The sequence below is a fragment of the Tauraco erythrolophus genome, chromosome 6, assembly GCF_009769465.1.
Source record: "Tauraco erythrolophus isolate bTauEry1 chromosome 6, bTauEry1.pri, whole genome shotgun sequence".
NCBI lineage: Eukaryota > Metazoa > Chordata > Aves > Musophagiformes > Musophagidae > Tauraco > Tauraco erythrolophus.
The window spans coordinates 33,590,377-33,613,536 of NC_141470.1; the positions used below are offsets into that span (position 1 = coordinate 33,590,377).

The 23,160-nt window shown below is 42.4% G+C and overlaps 1 protein-coding gene across 1 annotated transcript; it reads left to right on the plus strand.

Moving 5' to 3' along the window:
- The first annotated feature begins 415 nt into the window (after positions 1 to 415).
- On the plus strand, positions 416 to 18,511 carry MED6 (mediator complex subunit 6). The gene is made up of 8 exons (XM_086614196.1): positions 416 to 504; positions 4,551 to 4,710; positions 6,826 to 6,917; positions 13,807 to 13,889; positions 14,617 to 14,725; positions 15,190 to 15,305; positions 16,073 to 16,100; positions 16,685 to 18,511. The coding sequence occupies exons 1-8, from the start codon at positions 483 to 485 to the stop codon at positions 16,813 to 16,815; spliced, it is 741 nt and encodes a 246-aa protein (XP_086470322.1). The 5' UTR covers positions 416 to 482; the 3' UTR covers positions 16,816 to 18,511.
- Positions 18,512 to 23,160: the final 4,649 nt, after the last annotated feature.

Genomic DNA, 23,160 nt, shown 5'->3' on the forward strand with positions numbered 1-23,160 from the left:
GTGAAAGTGACCAGCAACTGCCAGAGGGACAGACCAGGTGAAAACAACCGTAAAACGCCTGTATCTCTGTTTTTGAAGAAACGGCTCGGATTTAGCCTTTAAAATGCACTTAATTTTCATCACTACTGCCAACGTTCTGCTTATGCATCACTCACGGGTGGAGAGCAGGTCACCCTGCGGCTGTCGTGGGAGGCTGGGGCAGCACAGCCCTTTACTTCACGCTTCCGTTTCCCCGTCCAGCAGCTGCGTGGCGGGACGAGGGGCGTTCTCCCATCGCATGCCACCCCACGGCACGGCGGGACGGGCCGAAGACCGCCTTTCCCCCCGGCCCCGCCCCGCCGCCGGAGGCCCCGCCCACCCTTCCTCCCGCCCCGCCCCTTGCGTCGTGCCGCTCTAGTCTCCCGTCTCGTTGACGGCGCCGCTCTATCCCGCTTCCTGTCCTCGCCGTCTCTCCCCGCCGGGCGGAAGTGCGCGGAGGGGACATGGCGGCTGTAGATATCCGAGGTAGGGCCGGGGTATGCGTGGGCGCTCGGGGCTTCCCGCGGCTCCGGGCCCTGGGAGGGAGGGCGGGCGGCTCCGTGTCGCGCTGTGGGCCCTGCCCGCCCCGCTGGGCTGAGCTCCGTCTGGGCGCCGCGAAAGCGTGAGCTCCCTCCGCGGGGCTGAGTGCGACGGGCCGGGCTGCCGGGGGCAGCTGCGGCTGGGGGAGCGGGCTGGGGTAACGGCCACTGTCCGTCCTGGCTGGCTGGAGGTGGCCCTGCTGACAGTATTCGCTCCAAGGAGCGTCCAGGTTACTGGATGATGAGGTGCGGCCAAAGGTGCGAGGGTGATAGAGCTGCTTCCTTTGTGGGTGGTCTGTAGGGCAATGGAGGTACTAAATTTGTTTGTCCGTCTTTGAAAACAATGCACAAGAGAGTTTAGGAGTGTTGCTGATGCATCTGTGTCATGAGAAGGATCTGGGAGGAAATGCTGTCCAAAAAGCAGGCTTTTTGGACGTGAGGTGGGTTAGGAGGGTGTGTTCAGGGCCACCTGGGAAGAACTAGCCTCCCGTCTGGTACGTTTCTGCCTTTTCAGGTGGAATAAGGAGGTTCTGGGGTGAGAAGGTAACATGAGGGAACAGCTGAAAAAGAGAGTATTAGCTCTGAAGTGTGGGGGAAAGTGGGAAACACTGACGTGTGGATTTGCATGAGGGACCAAAGCAGTGAGTTAAGCTGCTAATTTTAACAGCACTTCGGGTGGGTGTGATGACACAGGCCAGGTGTTAGAAAAGCCAGAAAAAAAGGTGAAGTAACTGAGAACAAGAAAGGTTTGGATGAGAATTCAGGGATATGAATAGAAAGAGAAAGTATTTTGAAGAAGAGGAGGTGATACCTGAATGAATTATTAAAGAAGATTTACATTGTAAACAAAATACAGGTTAAATTACTGTGAAGAGTTTGAACTTTGAGAGAGGAAGAGGGGGTTGAGAGGGGATGAGAAAGGAAATTATTTTCCTCCGTAAGAGTGTCTGAATAGAATCACACCAGAAGCCTGTGTGATGGAGTCGCAGGGAATGACCAAAACCAGATATTTAAAGGATAGCTCATGAGGGGTTGATTTTGCTACTGCCACAGATGTTACCCCCCCCCCCCCCCTTTTTTTTTTTTCCAGGTTCTTACTTAATGATGTCTGCAGTCCTGTTTGCTTTTCTGACTGCTTTGTTTCAGGTTGCAGCAGGGAGCTATGTGGACAATTAATGGCAGGAGTGCTGTATTAAGTTATTAGCTGGTGTGAGAACTTTCTGTCTTAATCTGGATCATTTAAACTTCCTCAGGTCTTGTATCTAATGTGGTTCAATATATTGAGTTTGAAGCATGCTTCTGTTTTCAAGCTATCAAATTATCTTACTTTTCTTTCAGTTTGTCATAGAATCATAGAATGATTTGGGCTGGAAGGGACCTTAAAGATCATCTAGTTCCAACACCCCTGCCATGGGCAGGGTCACTTTCCACCAGACCAGGTTGCTCAAAGCCTTGTCAAAGCCTAGTGCTGCGCTATCCAGCCGGCAAGACCAGGCACAGCACGTTGTGTGAATTGGTGGTCTTTTATTTTTTGCCATAGTTTGCTGACTTCCTCCCAAATTGTCCTGACATTCATGGCACAGTGGCAGTATTGTCACAAGCATGTCACTTTTGCATCTGTGATGCAAATTTCACAAAAAATGCTTCGAACAAGATGTCCTGTTTTTGAAATGAACAGGGAAGCAGGAACACCATCCTTGCTTTCTCATACCCAAAATAAACAGAAGTGCTCCCTTCTTAGTGAGAATAATAGGCATGTCAGATTCATGGTTGATTTTTTTCTTCCTCCTTTTTTTTCCAAGAATAGTTTAAGAGAACAGTCTTGCTAGTTATAAAGACAATTATAAATGTTGGCACTAAGCAGCTATGGATAGTTGAGCCATAGAGCTGAACTTTATATTCCAGTTTATGATGCGTTTATCAGTCTATATACAGCATTATAGCTGTATGTGTGTGTATATATATGTATGAAGCTTGCCTGACATTCCCCTTGAGAAATGTAGTTATTGTTGATCATATAAGCAAGAAAAGTTTTTATTTGAAATGTAATATGAGAATTTATTATGGCAAGAATGCAAGCACTTAAGATTTTGGTTTTGTTGGGAAGGAAAGCTTGTCTTTTGGTTTTGAAAGGCATTTAGGATAAACAGCACTACCACAGCTTAAGTGCTTAATAATGGATCTTAGCGCTTTGTTTCTGAGATTTCCTTTTTTTATAGTGAGGAGAGAGAATAGTGTATGTGAAATAACATGAATGCCTCTAGACTTTTGGTTTTTTCCCCCCTTGTTATATGAAGGAGTTAGGCTGGCAATTCTGAGATTAACGAGACAAAATGATTTACGCATGATTATGCTGCGTTTCTCCTAGTTTGCTGGGCAGCTAGTGTTATTTTATTAACTGTTCCTCGGAGAAGCTGCTAATAGTATGTGAGCTGACACTTTTGGAACTGATCCAGTCATCCTTGAGCATGCAGAGTTGTTACTAAAGTAAAATATTCACAGTGGAATGATAAGTGGGAGTTCTGGGTACGTATATAATGCGTGAATGTAAAGAAATGGTTCCTGTGAGAAGGCAGTTTCAGTTCTTCATTCAGTCTTCAATGACTTCTCATAACTTATGTTTTTTTAGTTCTATATGCATGCCTCTGTTTCCTGCTTTCTCCCGTCTTGGGATTTCTGTTTGCTCCTGCTGCAATTTAAAACGAGTTTCAGGGTGCTTTTCAAGGTGTCTCATGGATCTTCACATTAGCAAATTTGTTGACTGTAGAACTGATTATTGATACTGGTTTCTTTGGTGTGCTTGAGGAACATGATTTTGTTGCAATGTGATAATGAAATCCAGGGATTTTAATTCAAATGTCCCCAAATCTGTAGGAACTTATCTGGCTTATAATGATTCACAGGTTATAGAGTATATTTCATTTTAAAAGCTTGCTATTTTACGTAATTGTTAATATACCATAGTTAGATTCTGTAATATTCACTTGAGTTATGGAATAAGGAATTTGCTGTAGGCAATTTGGCAGATTAAGTGTAGCACAAGGAATAGAATCTGTTGTTCAAGACTACTGGGAACATCTACCCAAAGATAGCATCTTTGTATCTGCTGTCTTGTTTGTTGTTTTTTTTTATTATAGGTTTCACCCACATCAAAAATAATATTCTTTCAAACATAAGTTATCAGTTGCTATGATATCATAGAGATATGTACTTTAATAACAACGTCTTAGAAATATTAACGATCTCACTATTTTGTTTCACTCAGTAGTTTACTCTTTGGCTTTAGCAAAAGAAAACTCTTGGGTTAATTAACAGATCTTTGCAGTGTTTTACCTGTTTTCAGTATCAGCTCATTTACAGCTTGGAAACTAGCTTTGTAAGAAATAAACTGTTTTAAACATGAGCAGGCTCAGATTTAGTGTGGGGTGTATCACGTTTTTTTGAGGGTTTTTTTGGTGGGTTTTTTTTTTACACTGTTGTAACTGATCCTAACTTAGTTTAGTAAATTCAACTTACTTGCTAGAGACCTAGCTTTTAAAAGGAACCACTCTTTGAATTGTCCTTTCACTCAGCTAATGCTGTGGTTCATAAAATAAACTGTATATAATACTACTGAGTAGAGGTAGTGTGATAATATTATACACAGTATGAGAGCTAATTAACTCCCACCAACACAGCACACACACATGTGCACACAGACCCTGCTCACGTTCTTGAGACATACAGGTATACCAGCAGCTAGTGGTCAAGGCAAGAAAAGTGCAATAATAAAAAAAGACTGTATTTCTATTGTGTGCATACAACAGAACTGCAGAAGGTAAAGGATATCAATTATTTGAACTCTGAAAAATATTTTCAATTAGAACTGGTTTGCGTGAGGCTGTGTTCCACCTCCTTACCTTGCTATAATCATTAACTGGTGGCATTTTACTCTTGGAGGTGTTTGTAGTGTTTCTGGCTGCTTTGATACTCATTGTGGATTTCTCTTCTCAGATAATCTCTTGGGAATTTCCTGGGTTGACAGCTCCTGGATTCCAATATTAAACAATGGGAGTGTCTTGGACTATTTCTCAGAGCGAAGTAACCCATTCTATGACCGAACATGTAACAATGAAGTGGTCAAAATGCAGCGGATGACCTTGGACCATTTGAAGTAAGTTGTAATTTGGAACTGCTTCCTGTGCAGTGTCCCTTTGTCCCTCCATCCAGAGGCTTTGATGGTTATGGAAAAATAACAGAAAATGAGGGGAATGGAAGAACGCTGTTCCCCAAAGTTCAGCTTGCATCTTAACATAAGCTGTCATATTAGAGCAGCTTTGAGGCGAGACACAGTTGCTGCTCCCAGGAACGGAATGCAGTTGGCATGGACAAGGCCTGCTCTGGCCAAGCGGGATGTACGATATCCTTGAAATGGGGAGTAGAGTGGTACGAAGGTATCACGGCTTATCCCTGTTATCAGGGGTAGAGAGTGACTGGCAAAGATAACCGCGTAGCTGCTATCAAGGAAGATGGATCGCAACTGCTGCCTCAGCAGTGACGGTGAAATCGTGTCCTGTAGCTGAACTTTGCTCATTATAATGTCATTATAATACCAAAACACACCTCCACCTCAAAAGCTACCTGCCTCCGGGCTGCGACCACCTCTCACTGAGCAGGCGCCCTGAAACTCTTCTAGTCTATACCTTTAAAACAAAGCAAGGAAAACTTACACCAATCCTAACAAAGGTATGTATGACTAGAGTCACTCAGGCTCCACCTGAAAGTAGAAAACAGTATAAAAATGGCTTAAGAGAAGGGGATGTGGGGGAAGACCTCCATTGGAAAGTCTGGGACCAGTCGACGGGCTGGACCTCTCTTCCGCCATAGGGATGCCTGTTGGGTAACAGCTCTGTTACACACCCCTAGTTACCAACACCTTGCTAGCTATTTAAAATCATCACTGGTAAGTTCTGATGGTATATTGTTCCAATCCTGTTTCGCACTCAGTATCTTACCACTAGCTACCTTTGAACCTTTATCTTGTCATGAACATATATAATAAAATTCGTTTGTATATAAAAATAAGTTTCCGGAAACTTCAGTAATTGATACAGGGGATATAAGAGATTTTGTCTTGGTGTCACTGCCCATGGGAGTCCCTGAATAGGTTAGATGACCACCCTCTGACCTAGCGGGCTGTCCAGAGGGGTTTGTCCCAGTGACACTGTCAGCGCAAGCCTGACAGGCTGGTCAAATTGTAAAGGGTTTGAGGAAACCCCCCTTTCTGTCTTCTGTCAACACAATATCATGTCTTATCGTGACAGTGGTTGAACAGAAGCATGCTGGAAACCTCGTTCTGTTCTGTGCTTTTCAGTCCCACCACTTGCCAGGGAGCCCAACTTTTTTCTTGTATTTGGATGTCTTCTGCTTCCTCTTATGCCATTTCAAGGAGATGTTAAGCATGAAGGATTCTATGTATATCCTGAGATGCCAGTAAACCACCTTTTAGATATTTCTCTGAATTAGAAAAGGTGTCTTCTCTCATCTTCACAGCACAACAGAACCCAAGTAATGGTAATGTAGTTAAATGTTTTTCTGTGGTGAATAGGGTTTGTGTTAGGGGATACTTCGAGTTCATAAATAGTTTATGTTTCCATATCCCACTGGATATGTGCCTTAATTAGTACATCGTTCTACCAAAGAGCTGGCTTTTTAGTATGGATAATAAAAGTAGTGAGTGTTGTAAACAATCTGATCACAGATGGTTGTGTAATGAGATTGCAGCGTGCGCGAGTTAACTTTCTTTGCAGTTCCCCATCTGCTACAGTGAGCACAAATGAGGTATTTCAGAACTATTTAAAGACTGCATAATATGATAGGAAGAGTGCAAGCTGAGCTAAAAGTTCATTGGTAAAATCACTTGTGCACAGATGTGTTGTGGAAGGGCTTTCACATCAGACACACGGATGGTCACATCATACACCGGTCCTTTGTTTTTGTGTTTAAATTACATCTCTATGATGATAGATTGTCTTATCTTTCTTGCTGTTTATTTTTTTGCTAAGATGTTCTACTTGGATGTTGTGTCAGGTTATTGTAACTTCTTTTGTATAGGCAGCTAGATTTTGATAGCCAGCTTGGGAAATCCTATGCCTTTACTGCACATTATACAGAAAAGCTTCCAAAGTATTGGAACTTCGTCCATTTATTGCCAGGTCATTTGGTAGCTCTTAACATCCTACGGGTTTTACTTTGAGGAAGATATTTATTCTGGTTGCTTCTTTTTCAGCCAGATGGTTGGAGTGGAGTACATCCTTCTTCACGCTCAAGAGCCCATTCTCTTCATTATCCGGAAGCAGCAAAGGCAATCTCCAACACAAGGTAAGGTCACTCAGTTCGTGCCACTGTAGAAAAGGCAGATCAGTTAATCGCTTTTATCTTTTTCTAACTTGTGTTTAAGCACTTCTGGTTCCCCATTTCTGTCTTTATCTTAAATCTGAATAAAAAGGTATGAGGCTTTGTGGTGGGGTGGAGATACTTTGTCTAGCAGAGTGACCTCTAGTGTGCTAACAGCAGGGATTGCCATCTCGTGGTGAAATGTGAAGAGTGCAATGAGAAGGTGCTGCCCTGTGGTGTTTTTTTGCCGTGGAAAATTGATAATACCATTTATGCCATGTCATATTTATCTGTTAGACCATGCAAGAGTTTTCATTTTAATTATTTGAATATAAGGCTAATTATATCCTTGCTTGGGGCTGATGAGCTTAGTTTAATTTGAGCTGATCATCTGTAGTGGCTAGTGTGTGTGTTATTTATTTAGCCAACCTAATTTTGGTGATTTCCATTAGTTAAAGGAAGAGATCGTTCATGCTTCTGTTTGTGTCATGTCTCTCTCTTATTTAGCACTATTTCTACCTTCAGCTGTGGGTTGGTTATATTGCTGAGTAGGATCTTGTCAGTAGAAGACAACTCATGAAGAATGACCATGAGATACTGCAAATGCTTATTGTTTTGGTTATTCCTCTGGGAACTGAGTATTTTGGAATTGTGAGGGAATCTTGTGACAATAGCGCCTTGCCTTACTGTGTGATGACTTTTCCAAGTTTTAAATTAAATACTTTGGCTTTTTTTCCATTTCTATGCATCTGGCTTCATTATTCCTTTTTATCCTTAAATTTGTTTGTGTTTGTGTGATTAGTTAAAAAACTAACCACATTTCAGTAGTTATTGAGCCGTCTTCTGTGTTTACTGCATGTCTATGTAAAATAGTCTGGTTATTTCAGAGTAAGCTTTACAAAAAAGAAAGGCAGGTTTAATGCTAGTTCTTAACTTTTTTTTTTTCAGTGACTTAGGCTCTGCATATGCATTTTGTTCTTGTGCAGGACTTTGCCTTGTTTAGCAGTGCTTCTTATTTACTTGTATCAGATAATGGGCTCTTTATATTGCAGCTTCATACTGCAAAAGAACATATATATGACTCCTCCTTTTAATAGGTTTTTTCGAGTTGTTTCTTTATTAAAGGCTTTGAATCTAGCTTTCAAAAGGTGAGTATGGAAATATCATGAAGCCTTTAATTTCCTGTTTTGACACTTTTAAAATAAGAGTAGAGTTGGGGCTTCCACAACATGAGTGTTCAGACTTTTGCTGTAATGCAAATGTGTGTTTGGTGGAACTTAACGGGGACTTGTTTGGTAACACTTTTCCTGTTGTGACTGTACAGTTTGTGCTAGACACCTTGCTTGAATCATAGAATCATAGAATCGTCTAGTTGGAAGAGACTTTCAAGATCATAGAGTCCAACCGTTCACCCTGCACTGTCAGGGTCCCTAAACCACATTGCTCAACATCAAATCTACATGGGTTTTTAAACACCTCCAGGGATGGGGACTCCACCACCTCCCTGGGCAGCCTGTTCCAATACCTAACAATCCTCTCTGTAAAGAAATTTTTCCTGATATCTAACCTAAATTTCCCCTGGCGTAACTTGAGGCCATTCCCTCTCGTCCTGTCATTCATAACATGGGAGAAGAGACCGACCCCCTCCCTACAACTTCCTTTCAGGTGATTGTAGAGAGCGATAAGGTCCCTCGTGAGCCTCCTCTTCTCCAGACTAAACAGTCCCAGCTCCCTTAGCCGCTCCTCATAGGACAAGTTCTCTAAACCCTTGGCTAGTTTTGTTGCTCTTCTCTGAACCTGCTCCAGCACCTCAACGTCCTTCTTGAAGTGAGGGGCCCAAAACTGGACACAGTACTCCAGGTGTGGCCTCACCAGTGCTGAGTATAGGGTGACAATCACTTCCCTTCTCCTGCTGGCCACGCTGTTTCTGATACATGCCAGGATTCCGTTGGCTTTCTTGGCTGCTTGGGTACACTGCTGGCTCATGTTCAATCGGCTGTCGACCAGCACCCCCAGGTCCTTCTCTGCTGTGCAGCTTTCCAGTCACACTTCTCTAAGCCTGTAATGCTGCAGGGGGTCATTGTGGCCCAAGTGCAGGACCCGGCACTTGTCTTGTTGAATTTCATACAGTTGGCCTCAGCCCATCGATCCAGTCTGTCCAGGTCCCTCTGTAGAGCCTCCCGACCCTCAGGCAGATCAACACTACCCCCCAATTTAGTGTCATCTGCAAACTTGCTGAGGGTGCACTCGATCCCCTCATCCAGATCATTGATAAAGATGTTAAAGAGAACAGGCCCCAACACTGAGCCCTGTGGAACACCACTGGTGACCGGCTGCCAGCTGGGTTTAACTCTATTCACCACCACGCTCTGGGCCCGGCCGTCCAGCCAGTTTTTGATCCAGCAAAGCGTACACCTGTCCAAGTCATAGGCAACCAGCTTCTGCAGAAGAATGTTATGGGAAACAGTGTCAAAGACTTTGCTAAAATCGAGGTAAACACCCACAGTTCTTCCCTCGTCCACTAAACAGGTCATTTTATCATAGAAAGAGATCAGGTTGGTCAAACAAGACCTGCCCTTCATAAATCCATGTTGACTGGGCCTCATCATCTGACTGTCCTGTACATGACGCATGATAACACTAAGGATGATCTGCTCCATGAGTTTACCTGGCACTGGAGTCAGACTGACAGGCCTGTAGTTCCCTGGGTCTTCCCTCTTACCTTTCTTGTAGGTCGGCGTCACGTTTGCCAACCTCCAGTCAGCTGGTACCTCCCCTCTTAGCCAGGATTGTTGGTAAATGATGGAAAGCGGCTTGGTAAGCACTTCCGCCAGCTCCCTTAGCACTATTGGGCAGATCTCATCTGGCCCCATAGACTTCTGTATGTTTAAGCTGTGCAGCAGTTCACTTACTGTTTCCTTTTGAAAGAAACCTTGATAAAGCTCTCCATCTCCACCATTTGGTTCTAGAGGCATATCACCCAGTGAGTTAGTCTGACCATTGAAGACTGAAGCAAAGAAGGCATTGAGTACCTCAGCCTTTTCTTCATCCCCAGTCACTATTTCTCCCACTGCATTTAGCAAGGGATGGAGATTTCTCCCTAACCCTCCTTTTACTGTTAAGGTATTTGTAGAAGCTTTTCTTACTGTCTTTTATGTTAGCTGCCAGATTAAGCTCCAGCTGGGCTTTTGCCTTTCTAATTTTCTTCCTGCATCGTCTCACAGAATCTTTGTAGTTTTCGTGAGTGACTAGCCCCTTCTTCCATAGGTCATAGTCTTTCTTCTTGAGCTCTAGCCAGAGCTCTCTGTTCAGCCAGGCTGGTCTTCTGCCCTTCCGGCTCATCTTGCGGTTCACTTGGGACAGCCTGCTCCTGGGCTCTGAAGATTCCCTCTTGAGAATTGTCCAGGCTTCCTGGACCCCTTTGCCTTTCAGGACCAACTCCCAAGGGACCCTTCCAACCAGTCTCCTAAGAAGGTTGAAGTCTGCCCTCCGGAAGTCCAAGGCAGCAGTTCTGCTGACTCCTCTACCCACTGCTTCTGTGACCGAAAATTCTATTATTTCATGGTCACTATGCCCAAGACAGCCTCCAACCTTGACACCGTCAATGAGTCCTTCTCTGTTGGTAAACAGCAGGTCCAGCAGGGAGCCTTCCCTGGTTGGTTCCCTCACCAGCTGTATCAGGAAGTTGTCTACCAGACACTCTAGGAACCTCCTGGACTGTTTCCTCATTGCTGTATTCAAATTGCAGCAAATATCTGGTAGATTGAAGTGACCCACAAGAACTAGTGGTTGTGATCGTGAGACTTCCCCTAATTGTTTGTAGAATATTTCATCTACATCTTCTTCCTGAGTGGGTGGTCTATAGCAGACTCCAACTGTGATGCCAGCCCTATTGGCCTTCCCCCTTATTTTGACCCACAAGCATTCTACCCTTTCATCACCATTGCTGATCTCCAGGCATTCAAAACCCTCCCTAACGTATAGCGCCACTCCCCCTCCTCTCCTGTCTGGCCTATCTCTCTTGAAGAGCTTGTAGCCATCCAGCACAGCACTGCAGTTGTGTGTATCATCTCACCATGTCTCCGTGATGGCAATTATATCATAGTTTTCCTTTTGCACAATGACTTCCAGCTCTTCCTGTTTGTTGCCCATGCTGCGTGCATTGGTGTAGAAGCACTTTAACTGGGCTAATGATCTCTTTGCCTTTTGTTTGAAAGGAGAAGGCCTGATTCCTATTTGACCTCTCCCTGTCACTGCCTCGACTCCTGGCAGGCCAGTGACCATTGTGTCTGACCTATCTCCGAACATAGTGCACTCAGTCTCTGCTGGTGCAGCATACCCATGTAACTCTCTGGGACATTGTCCGATTAACAATGTTGTGCAGCTCTTAGGTTTAGTCCTAGCAAGCCAGACTGTATCCCCTTCCCCCTTCGAATCTAGTTTAAAGCCCTATCAATGAGCCCTGACAACTCCTGTGCAAGGATCCTCCTCCCCTTATGTGTCAGGTGTACCCCATCAGATACCAGCAAACCTGGTGCAGTAAAAAGCAACCCATGATCAAAGAACCCGAAGCCCTGTGCAAGACACCAGGCTCAAAGCCAGGTGTTAACCTGGTGGGTCTTTCTGTTTATTCCCTCTTTTTTCTCTGCCATTAAAGGGATTGAGAACACCACTTGCGCTCCTGATCCCTTAAGCAGTCTCCCAAGGGCCCTGAAATCTCTTTTGATTTTTCTCAGGCTTCTTGCTTGGGGAATTTCATCACTGCCTAGTTGGAATCTTAGTAGCGGGTAATAATCAGTAGGCTGCACAAGAGTTGGAAGCTTCCTCACCACATCTCTAACTCAGACCCCGGGCAGGCAACAGACCTCCCTGTGCAGTGGGTCAGGTCTGCATATTGGGCCCTCAGTTCCCTTCAGAAGAGAGTCACCTATGACAATGACCCAATGTTTTTTCTTTGTTGTAGCAGTTTTCAAGTTAGGCTTATTTTGATTGATCCTAACTGAAGTTTCCCTTCTTAATGATTTATCTCCCTTTTGGTTGGTTGACTCAACCTGCAGAGCCTCATATCTGTTACTTATGGGCACCTGGAAGGGTGGGGGACTTATTAAGGCAACATGCCTGCTACATTGGGCACGAACTTGTTGCCATTGCCCCTCATCATCCTGATCGTTATGTTCACCCTGGTGAAGATGGGACAGGGAGCCTTCAGTATCTTGTGTTTCTGTAGTTAGTGGGATCTGTCCCAGGAAAGGCAGGATACTGTCCCAGTAATCAATCTCCCGCTCACTCACCCTGATGCTCCTCAGTCTGTCCACTTCCTCTTGAAGCTTTGTCACTAGTCGAGGAGTTCCTCTACCTGGGCACATCTCCCACAGGAATGCTCACCACTGCCATCCTGTACCGGTGTCGTATCGGGGCACACTCTGCAGCCTGATGCCTGGGTGGCTGCGTGATTCCACTGCGCTTCTGTTTGTACAGTTGCATCGGTCATGGTGGGTGTAGCTCTTGGTGAGGCAGCAGGTCTCTGCCGAGTGTACACCATTCCTCGCTGACCTGGGTAATCAGCGCCTCAGTGCCCTTCTCCCGCGAACTGCCACACCACGCCCTGGCTGCCCGTCCTGTTCACCATGCTCCTCCTTGAGTCACATAGCTCCCTAGCTCAAATGTTACCCATGTATTTCGTTTTATCATGGTACAAATGTTACTGTATTTGAGACACGAGAATGAGGATGGAAGACAAATTTAATGAGTTCACAGCAGGTGTTGAGTACTCAGGTAGAACTGGTGTAGGCCGGTCTTATAACTTCTATGTGGTTGTTTTTTTTTTTTAAAGTATATTGATATTTTAAATTCTTTAAGCTGTTTTTGCCATTTGAAGATGTTTTGGCAAAATCTTTAGATCCAATGATTAGTAAGAGTTACCTGTATAAGAAAGTAGGCTGCTCTGGTACAGAGCTGTGAGACAGTAAAGCTGCTGTTCCGTGTCTTGCTCCACTTGTAAGGAAATGCTGAGAATCCTCTTTCTTTTGAGGAGAAGTTGGTACTGGCTGTAACATGCACCCAGCTGTCTTGGTCTGTTAATTTAGGCAGGTGTCCCAGCTTCACAAAATGCAAGTACTGGAAGAACTGGGTCTTGTCAGTAAAAAAAGCTGAGATAGAATGTCTTAATACAGATGGAGGAACTGGAACAAATCTGTGCACAGGTAAGATCCTTAGGGATGTGAGGCTGATAGCTTCACTAGAGTTTCTCAACTGAAGAATGTTTGGCAAAGTACTATGAAGACAATTGTGATGTTCCTCTGCACTGCAGCTCTAATGAACAAGAACTTCTGATGGGTCAGTAGAGGTTCCAAATCTAATTTAGCAAATGCCTTTGGAAGGCTGTCTTTTTTGGCAGAATGTTATTAATTTAGAAAGGCATAGTCTGTGTGTGCTTAGCTGCTGTTGGGTCTGGGAAATCTAGCTAAGAGGACTGTACAAGTTGAAGAAAGCTGAGGCCAGAAGAATGAGATCTTATGTTCTTGTGGGTTTCTACCAATAGCAAAGGCAAGTGGAACTACTTCCAGTGCACTCTTCTTGTGTAGCTCTGAAAACCCTTCTTGTAAGGTCAGTTATTTGATTGTAGTAGAACAGGACTTAAAGCTGATGCTTTTCTCTCTGTAAAGCAGCCCTCGGTTTTTTTCCTCCTTCTTATCAGTCTGTGGCTAGGGTGCAAATAAAGCACCTTGAAGGAAAAAGTTAAAAAGAGAAAAACTTGTTAATGAGATGAATGTTGCAATTTCTGTTGTTACTACTGAAATTCAGCAGCAAATACACAGCCTTCAGCCAGAGTACTAAACTGATCCTGCTTTTTTTTTCTTTTTTCTCCCCACAGTTATTCCGATGGCTGACTACTATATTATTGCCGGAGTGATTTATCAGGCGCCTGATTTAGGGTCTGTCATTAACTCCAGAGTTGTAAGTGTTCTGTGCATTTGATGCAGTTTGTATCTGCTTTTACTTTTGATTGTTCTTCAGACTGTTCCAATTGCTCCTTCAGTCTTTTGAGGAAAGATCTTGTGTAGTACACAGTAACTTAAAACAAATCCATACGGTGTGTGCCCCACATGGAAATTAAAGATCCAGAGAGAGTGGTCCAAATAGTAGGATACGTTGTTTGAGGATGAATGATCAGAATAACTGAATCCGCACAATTGGCAGAACAACATGAGGTTTGAATAATCAAAAGAAAAGTTAAATGCCAAATACTTATGAAATAGTAATTAAATACATATCCAGCGAAGCTTGCTTTGGAATGATAATGTTAAAATAATGTAATATTTCTCTTTAAATGACGCTTATGTTTTTAAGTTAATGTGGTATTTCGTTTTAAATTGGATACTTGGGTTTGTTTTGGTTTCTTCTGTTCTAGTAAACTACTACTTCTGCAAGTTTTTTTCTGTCATTTTAGGCAAGCACTTCAGAAAAGGTCTTGTAAGACCTTTTAAATGTAAAGGAACGTTTAAATGTTACAGGAATGTAATCTCTATTAAAGAGATGGATGTCCCAGAAAACTGGATGTCCCAAGTTCCCTTCCCAGACCAAAAACAAATATAGAATACTAATTTTAAATCTCTGCTTTCAAAAACTTATACTGTATTTGTTTTTAAATTCTGAATGCTGCCATATGTTCTTTTTCTGAAAGCTCACTGCAGTGCATGGAATTCAGTCTGCTTTTGAAGAAGCCATGTCCTACTGTCGCTATCACCCATCCAAGGGCTACTGGTGGCATTTCAAAGATCAAGAAGAACGAGGTATGATTCCTAGTTGCTCCTGCATGCTTTGGGAGGGAGAAGGTAATGTAGGGAAAAACTTGAGGCAATGCACAGTGATAGTGTAGAGATGAGGTTAAGTGTCTGTCTGTCTGAAGAGTAAGTTGGTGCTCCTTATCAAGTAGAAGGAATCTTGCTGTTCTGTGCTGGTGGGGATGAACCATTGAGGCATGGGTGAGAAATGAAAACAGTGAGCCATGTGTCAATAAAGTGGGTAACTCTTCAACCCACTGGAGACCAAAGTACGTTTTCAGAAGCCAAACCAGTTTTTCAGGGGGTAAGAATTGTCCTTAATCTGTCTTACACACAAGAAAATAACTGATGTCAAAGGGAAAATGTAGGTGAAGTTTAGAGGAGAGGTGAATAACAACTTGTCATACAACAAAGAGTTGCTAAGAGAACAGAACTTTTAATAAAACTTTCTCTTACGTTTCTGTGACTTGCAGAGAAAGCTAAACCAAAAGCCAAGAAGAAGGAAGAACCAAGTTCTATTTTCCAAAGGCAACGGGTAGATGCTTTGCTTTTAGACCTAAGACAAAAGTTTCCACCCAGATTTGTTCAGGTATGACATTTATAAGCCATCATATTACTGTAACTTACTTAGAACTTAAGGCAGTCGTAAGTACTTGAACAGCTGAGACTGAATGGGAATGTTGTGTGCTCTCTGCAATGGTAATGTGGATTAGGTAAGAAATTTGAAATAAAAGGCTCTGATTGGAGTGTAAGACTCTCCTTTGTAATTGCAGGAGTCATTAAGACTTCGGCAAAACCACGAGGGCAAATTTTATTATACAGATTCCTTATCTAATTACAGAGGGTCTGTTCTTGTCGGCTATCAGATTGTGCTGCTGCTTCCTGTTTCCTGCTTTGTGAGCTCAATCAAGCCAACGCCACAGCTATTCTGTTTTAGTTACTCCATTGTTCTTGAGGCTTATTAATTTAGTGTGGAAATTCTTGGCATTCTATGAAGTTGTTGTGATTACCTCTGATCGTCTCTAGTAGCCGTTTATTCTACCAAGTCTTCTGCTTGGGAGGAAAGGAAATTATGTTTACAGCACTTCACGAAACTGTTTACTTCTCAGATGTAATTGAGGCTAACTGTATTTTTTTTGCTTTAGTGCTTTTCAGTTGTCAGTGGAAAAACTGGAAGTTACAAAATGTTAATTGGATTTTGTTTAAAATGTATTTAGTGATCCATTCTACCCTCAACTCTCATGTATAAGGGTGCATTGCTTGGTTTATATTCCTAAGTGAATAGTAGGAAGGGTTAAGAATTATGACTTTGGTTCCACTGATATATGTGTGTTTGTTTTTTTTTCTTCCTCACAGCAAAAGCCTGGAGAAAAGCCTATCCCAGGTAAAACTCTAATATTCTCACAAGACTTACAAAATAGACTCTGTGTAGCAGGGTCTTCCAACTGCAATATAAGCTCCTTGCTTCTGCTACTGAAGTAGTTAGGAGTTCTGGCATTGCCTAACTGTGCAAAGTACTAGGTTAAGAGTTATCTGTGACAGCCAGAATGAAGATGAAAAAATGTATATTCTGCTCCTGCCCTTTCTGTCTGTAAAACTGTATTGTCTAAAGGTTTAAATGCAGGAAATAGTCTTCGAAAGGAGAAGGAGGGTAAAAGGGTGAATGAGGGAACAGTCTGGTCAGTTCAGCATCTTAGTGATTTTGCACGCTGCTACAAGCTCGGGAAAGCATGTGAAGGCTTTGAGTTGATCATAAGTAACCTTAAAACAGGCAAATCACAAACTGTGTCTCTTCAACCTATCCCACTTTTTTACCTGTATAAGTATGAATTGAGTCCTTGGTTATTCTTATACCTTTGAAATTATTTTTTTTCCCCTTTGACATCAACAATGTTTTCTAAGTACTCTGAACAGTATTTTAGGAATAAAAATCGGAGGTTTAACTTTCTTTTGCTGTTACTTCTTAAGTGGATCAAATCAAGAAGGAACCAGAACCAGCCCCTGAAGCTGTCAAGCCAGAGGAAAAAGAGACTGTAAAGAATGCTCAGCAGAGTGCTGGTGCTAAAGGACCACCTGAAAAACGGATGAGACTCCAGTGAGAGGACAAGTTGTTACACGTCTGGATTAGTCAGTACCTGGAAAGCGGGAGATTCTTGCTCCCCTTTATTTATATTTAAGCTCTTCAACTAGACTGACGATTCAGGGACTGAAGTCCCCGTAACAGCTTTTTCTGTATAAACCTGTCACGCAAACGTTAATGTCAGGATGTGAGCTGCCTCAAAGAGGTTTTCAGCCTTCATCTTATTTTGAACGTTGGCTTCTGAGAATCGTTTTTTAAATGGATGTATTTTGCAGCCTCTTGAAATCTTTACAAACTCTTGCATCCCTTGTGTCTTAGTTTCCTATGTAAAAGCAAAACTTTTATATGTTAAAAAAATAAATCTGAGTTCTTGGTAAATAAAACCTGCTGGAATGCCTTTCTAAATGTTTACTTTGTTAGTAGAAATATGCCGTATGTGCTGGCAATATTTTTTTTTTTTGCTTGGATATTGGCATATATTGTGTGTTATTTTGAGGAAGAAAAGTTCAACTAAAGGATTTAGCCTGCCTCCTATAAATTTCTGTGCCTTTAGTGTGCTTGGGATCCAGATAAGATTTGATAACTGGAAGCTGAAATCCATGTAATTAGATGTCAGACTGCTCTGAGTCTTAAGTGTTCCTGTGCGCTCATTTTACTTAATGGCTAAGCTGGTATTTTATTATAAAACCTAGTGTTCTGAGAGATTTGTGGTGACATAAAACAGGCTAAAATGTCTTGCTGTTGCATACTCAGTAAAGCTGTTTATATTTCTCTTTTTTCACTGTAATTCAAATATATCAATTACATCTCTTCCTCTGTGCTTCTAGCACCTTCTTGCTGCATCTGATCACCTGGATTAGTCATCTGTCTTTTAGGCCTGAGCAGTAGCGCAGCAGAAGAGAAGCATCACTGACAGCTATACACTTCGCTATGTAAGCATGTTGCTTGCACAAATGATTTTTTTTTTTGCAGAAAAATTCTAAGTCATCCACTGCAAAGAAATGACTATTGGTTTGGTGTCACTTTTCTTCATTGAAGTAATGGAGCAATCCTTGAAATAGCTTGCTTTCACAACTGTTACTTGCTTTCTTATAGTAAACTGTAGTAAGCAAGAAGAAGGTCTGTACATAGCAAACAAAATGTAGATAGGAAGGAAGACGAAGATATGCTTAGATAACTGCATCAAATTTGTTTTGAGGTTATAAGAGACTTTTTTCTCTTTTAGTAACTAATAAACAGCTCTGGGTAGCTATTGAATAATAGAAAGACTCACGTAATTTTTGTCCTGTAATCCAAAGCTGTAACATTAAAGATGTAGATAAGCCAATAGCTGTTTGCTGTTGATGCGAATACAGACCTAAAATTCATATATCAGTGTACTTAAGTGTGTATTAGCTTTATTTCGTACCATGTGGGTCAAGTTTGAACAGCTGTTTCTCCAAATGTTTATAGATAATGTGCTAGTGTGAACTTTTAAATTAAGTGAAGACATAGAAAGCAGTTATTCTGGGATGCTTAAAACAAGTCAGAGCTAATTATTCAGCATTGAATAATTACAAGGTAGTGTGAATACACTTAGAACAAATACATGTTGATTCTTTCTTGTATTAAAAAATTCCTCTGAAAGCAAGGAGCTCAAGAAGCACCGAAGCCATCGTCTCATTCACCCCCGTGATGGAAAGGGGATCTCCAGAAATGAGGCATGAGTGGTAAGGAACCTCAAAAGTCCTTGCTGGATTTTTGATGTTAAGAATAAAATCCTTGAAAATGGCCATTAAAGGAGCTGAATTTCTCTGTAGTTTTTCATATTACTACAAACCTGTATGTCATTTGAAAAAACTTAAGCAAGAAAGATGACTAGACTGTAGTGATTACTGCATTGTAATGAAGATCTAGGGTGGTGTTTTGGTTTGGTTTCTTTTCAGGGAGGAAAAAGTAACTACTGGTACACTGAGGAAAGATTTAACATTACTAGCAGAAGAAAGATCTTGCTTATTGCTGAAGGCACATACAGCTGTGGTCAAAAATGAGTGCTAGAACACACAGTATGAGCAGGGTGTTCTATCCATCACTGGACTTCACCTGAAATAGTGTGTTGTGCAGCTCAATGTCTGAAAAAGAATTCTCCTAAAGGAGAGGAGTTTGAAGAAGGGCAATTAAATAACTAGGAGAAAGCTTCTCCGATGAAGCCACTGGGAGGACCAAGACTTTAGTTCCTTAGGAAAGAAAAGATAAATATTGAGTCTTTATAAAACTGAGTGCTGCAAAGCAAGTAGGAAAGTAGAGAACTCTTGCTCTGTCTTGTAGTACAAGAACAGAGGGACAAGTTAATGAAGCTGAATTGGGGTTACATTTAGACCGAATCGTTATACTCCATACTCAGAATTTGAGCTGATTCAGAGATGAGAGTGGAGCTTTAGGAGCAGACTGTCCTCATGTCTGCATCTCTTAGCCTTTTTGCTTTCTGCAGAAATGTCTGGTATTGGCTGGTGTCAGAGGGCATGAAAAAGGATGGACTTCCGGTCTCATCCCATCTGAGCTAAAGTGTCAGCATCTAAGATACTGAGAGGACAGAAAACAACTTCCATGCATAAAACAATGCATTCAAATGTGATAAGCCTCTTCCAGGGGAATGATCTTTTCCTGAGAGAATTATATTGTAAATCAGTAAGGGATGTCACCAATGAGTGTGGTGATTTTCTTAATAGCCATCCTTCAGTGCTGAAGGTTTCTCACATGATGCAGTGAGAGACAAAAATATCTTCTGATCCTGTTATTTGCTGACAAGATATTCTAAAATAATTTTATCAGTAAAGTGAGCTTTGCTGTTAACTTACTCAGGTAGCATCATGTCAGATATTACTGTTAAACTCCAAGTAATTTACTGTCAGAAAGCTGTTAAGCAGCTATCTCTGAGTCAGTAATGTTTTTCAGCATATGAGAATCTAAGCCTTTTCTCTCTGGTATTTATACACTGTCTCTTGGTTTGGAGCCTGAGCACCAAAGTCCTTCAAAGAACCTTCAGTATTTGTAAAGCTTCTAGATGAAAGGGATTTTTGAAATTTGCCCTGTGCGTCACTTTCTTTTTCATAAAGGAGAGATTTGGTTGTACGGGAGAGCTATCTCTACTTTTGCTCTTAGATAATAAGCATTCAGACTTCAAAAGGGCTTTTCTTGGCCTAAACCGCAGGGTAGCAAGAGCTAAAAATTACCTAGAACTCTGTTAGAAACATTCTCCTGAGAGCCTGAAGGTACACATAAATTTGTGTATACACATGGAGATATGCATACATGTATGTATATGTGCACATATAGAATCATAGAATGGTTTGGGTTGGAAGGGACCTCAAAGATCATCTAGTTCCAGCCCCCTGCCACACATATGTGTATATTATATTATATACACATACACGCAAAAATCCAGCCAGATTGTAGGAAGAGGGGCAGTCTAGCTACCTCAGTTCACTGTGTAAAGCTAATGGTGTCTCAAAGGCAGCAGAAATACTGTCTTTTTCTACTCTTCCCCAAGTAAGATCTGACCAGGCCATGTGTTATTCTCACCCATTCCTCTTTGCTGCTCTGCCCCTCCTAGTTTGTGTTTTGTTAGCCTTTCCTAGCAAAGAGAGCTAGATGCCCTTTCAACAGTCGGTATGCGTTGTCTGTCAAAGCAGGCTGTACTTGGAGCAGGGTTAGAAGGGTGTAGGCAATAGGAGGGATAAGGCAAAGGAGAGAGATGAGCTTTATTTTGAGACGTAGAGGCGCCCTGTGAGAAAAATGGTGAAGATTCGCTACAGAAATAGGTTGTGGCTTCACTGAACCAATGGATAGCTTCTGAACAAAGCTGATGTGATGCAGTTCAGCTTTTTTCATTGTTTTTTCAATGGCAAAGCAAATGATGATAACTAGGCATTCGAGGTTCAAGACAGTTTTTTCTTGGAGGGGAAGATGAATTTTTGATAGCGTGTTGCTTTGGTCCTGTAATCATGCACAGAATAAACAAATAAATGGTCATTTACATGGTAAGTGTCCTTCCGTAGCCTAACGTTGGATCATAGATGGAGAGGTGGTGGGGAGAAATTTTCCCAGTGGGATAGGTTATGATGCATTATTAGTCTCTCAACAATCAGAAGACTTCATTTCTTTCTGCCAGGACAGTGGATTTCAACCTGTGGTCCACAAGGTTGCGGGCGGTCTGTGACATCATTCTAACGACTCAACAGAAGGTAGATGAGAAAAGTAAACATCTTGCTGGTAGGTTTCAATTCTATAGGAGCCTGCACCTTCACTAGAAATTTCAGGATACTACAAAATTTGGAAAAAAGTTTGAAAAACACTAGTGAATCCTGAGAAAGCCAGTTACACCTGCCAAACAAATGTTTCTGCTGTTGAAGTAGCTACGGATTGGTGTGATTTTTCATCCCTGCTGTACTGTAAAGTCAGTAATTTTTTTCTTCCAACCTGTTCATTATCATACAGTGGGAATCTTTCCCTCCTTCCCATTTACTCTTTACTCTTTACCTGATCAGGGTACAGAAGTGCAAGGCTCTGGTAACCTGAACACAACAGTGTCATCCCTTTTATGTTACCTTGGTGCTGAAGGGCTTGCATAAGGGGCTCAACACAGTGTCCCAAACTTATGTTAACACCATCTCCCTCAAAATAACCTTCCATGAGTTCAACAATGGAACCTGAATACTTTCTAGTCCTAACTGTATACTTACGTATATATTAAAAGAGAAGGAAAGTAGTACGTAACTACATGTCTCTAGCAAGTTGGCAAAGTGATTTAGCAGGGGCTTTTCTGTAACCTAAGGAGTGGCCACACAGCAGAAGTCTGCATTTAAAAATAGCACTACAGACACTGCACACAAAGATTACGTAACAGGATCTTTCTATTTTAGCTATTGTGGCCTGAGTTATATTTATTTCAAAAGACATAATCTGACATAGTTCACAGCCCTGGAATCCAAAACTGATAAGTGAAAAGTAGCAGGCAATTACTCAACAACTAACTGCATGTAAAGGGCTTCACAGAAAAATAGTTTCTATAATCCTAAAATTAAAACTAATACGAACATAAATACAAGGGTTACACAGGCCACGAGTTTGTTCACTTTTAGGTGAAGCAGTGATAAATTTCAAGCAATTCACAATTACGGATACCTAGAGAGAAGCAGGCATCCTCCTCTCTTCTTTCCTTTAATCAAAGGTACTGTATTACAAGGTGTGCGCTACCAACACCAACCACGCTTGCAATGAATGAATGAGGTACCAGTTCAGAGACTCTGAAGCCCCTTTGGATGACTGTTGGTAGCCTCCGCAGCTGTTGGTTGGGCCTGCCACGTGCCCAGCTCAAGGTACCAGCCCGCTCTGGACCGCAGAGCACAAAGCAGTGGACGGAGGCTCTGAGCACTGCCAGCTGCTTCTCTTCCTGCTCAGCCTCCCGAGGAGCAGTGCCGGCCTCAGGCAGTTTGAAATGTTAGGTGTTGCTGCCTGTGCTAGGGTGATGGTCGGCACACAGAAGTTGCTGCCCAAAGGCAGGACCCTTGGGAATGGAGATGAGGTGGTGGGAAGGTCCACCTCCTGCAGCTGAGAAAGATAAGGGCCATAGCATGTTGGACTTCATCCCAGACATGCTTTCAGTGCTGAAAAGAAAGTTGTGAAGAGTTCCCAAAAGATAACAGCTGTGGCTGTGTTGAATCCAAGCACTATGTGCCAAAGAAAAGCGTGCATAGCTGTGCCATACAGGACATCTTGTCTTCCCACAATCCAGATCACTGTCTTATAGCTGTGTCTTGTTGGAGCTGTTCCCTAAAATAGCAATGGCAGCCCAGTGGTAGATGTACCTGTAAGCTCTCTCTTCCCAGTGCTCCACGAGCACAAACCTTTAGGAAGACCATGACGTCGAAAAGCGGACGTTGCGTCAGGGATGTCTGTAACTAAGGCACATTGCTGCAGGTGTGCAGCAGCTGTGGTGTAGGTAGGCTTTATGCTTTTATACTTAGTGCTGTTAGTTGCCTCTGTATTTTTGAATGTAGTGGAAGTGAATTCCTCCCTGGTTCTACCTTTTTCCTTGGAGGGGGTGTGTGTTTATAGCTGCAGTGGTTACAGTAAGGCACAGCTAAGAAAGGGCACCAAGGAGTGCCATGTCCTAATAACCATCTGGGAGACTGGTGTCTCTGTACACTTTTGTTGCAGACCCTAGGCTTTTCCAAATATTCTTTTGAGCTGAAATAGTCTGTTCCTGATCTCCACTCACAAATCATCCTTTATTAAAAAAGTGAACGAAGGATAAGCCAGCCTTTGAGCTATTAAAACAGAATTTCCCCCTTGTGATCAACTGATCCCTCTGCTCAACACAAAC

Excerpts from the sequence above, each read along its gene's own strand:
- MED6 (XM_086614196.1), top strand. The coding sequence starts at position 483 with ATGGCGGCTGTAGATATCCGAG. Across the intron at positions 4,711-6,825 it reads ATGACCTTGGACCATTTGAA|CCAGATGGTTGGAGTGGAGT; the intron begins GTAAGTTGTAAT and ends CTTCTTTTTCAG. Across the intron at positions 6,918-13,806 it reads AAGGCAATCTCCAACACAAG|TTATTCCGATGGCTGACTAC; the intron begins GTAAGGTCACTC and ends TTCTCCCCACAG.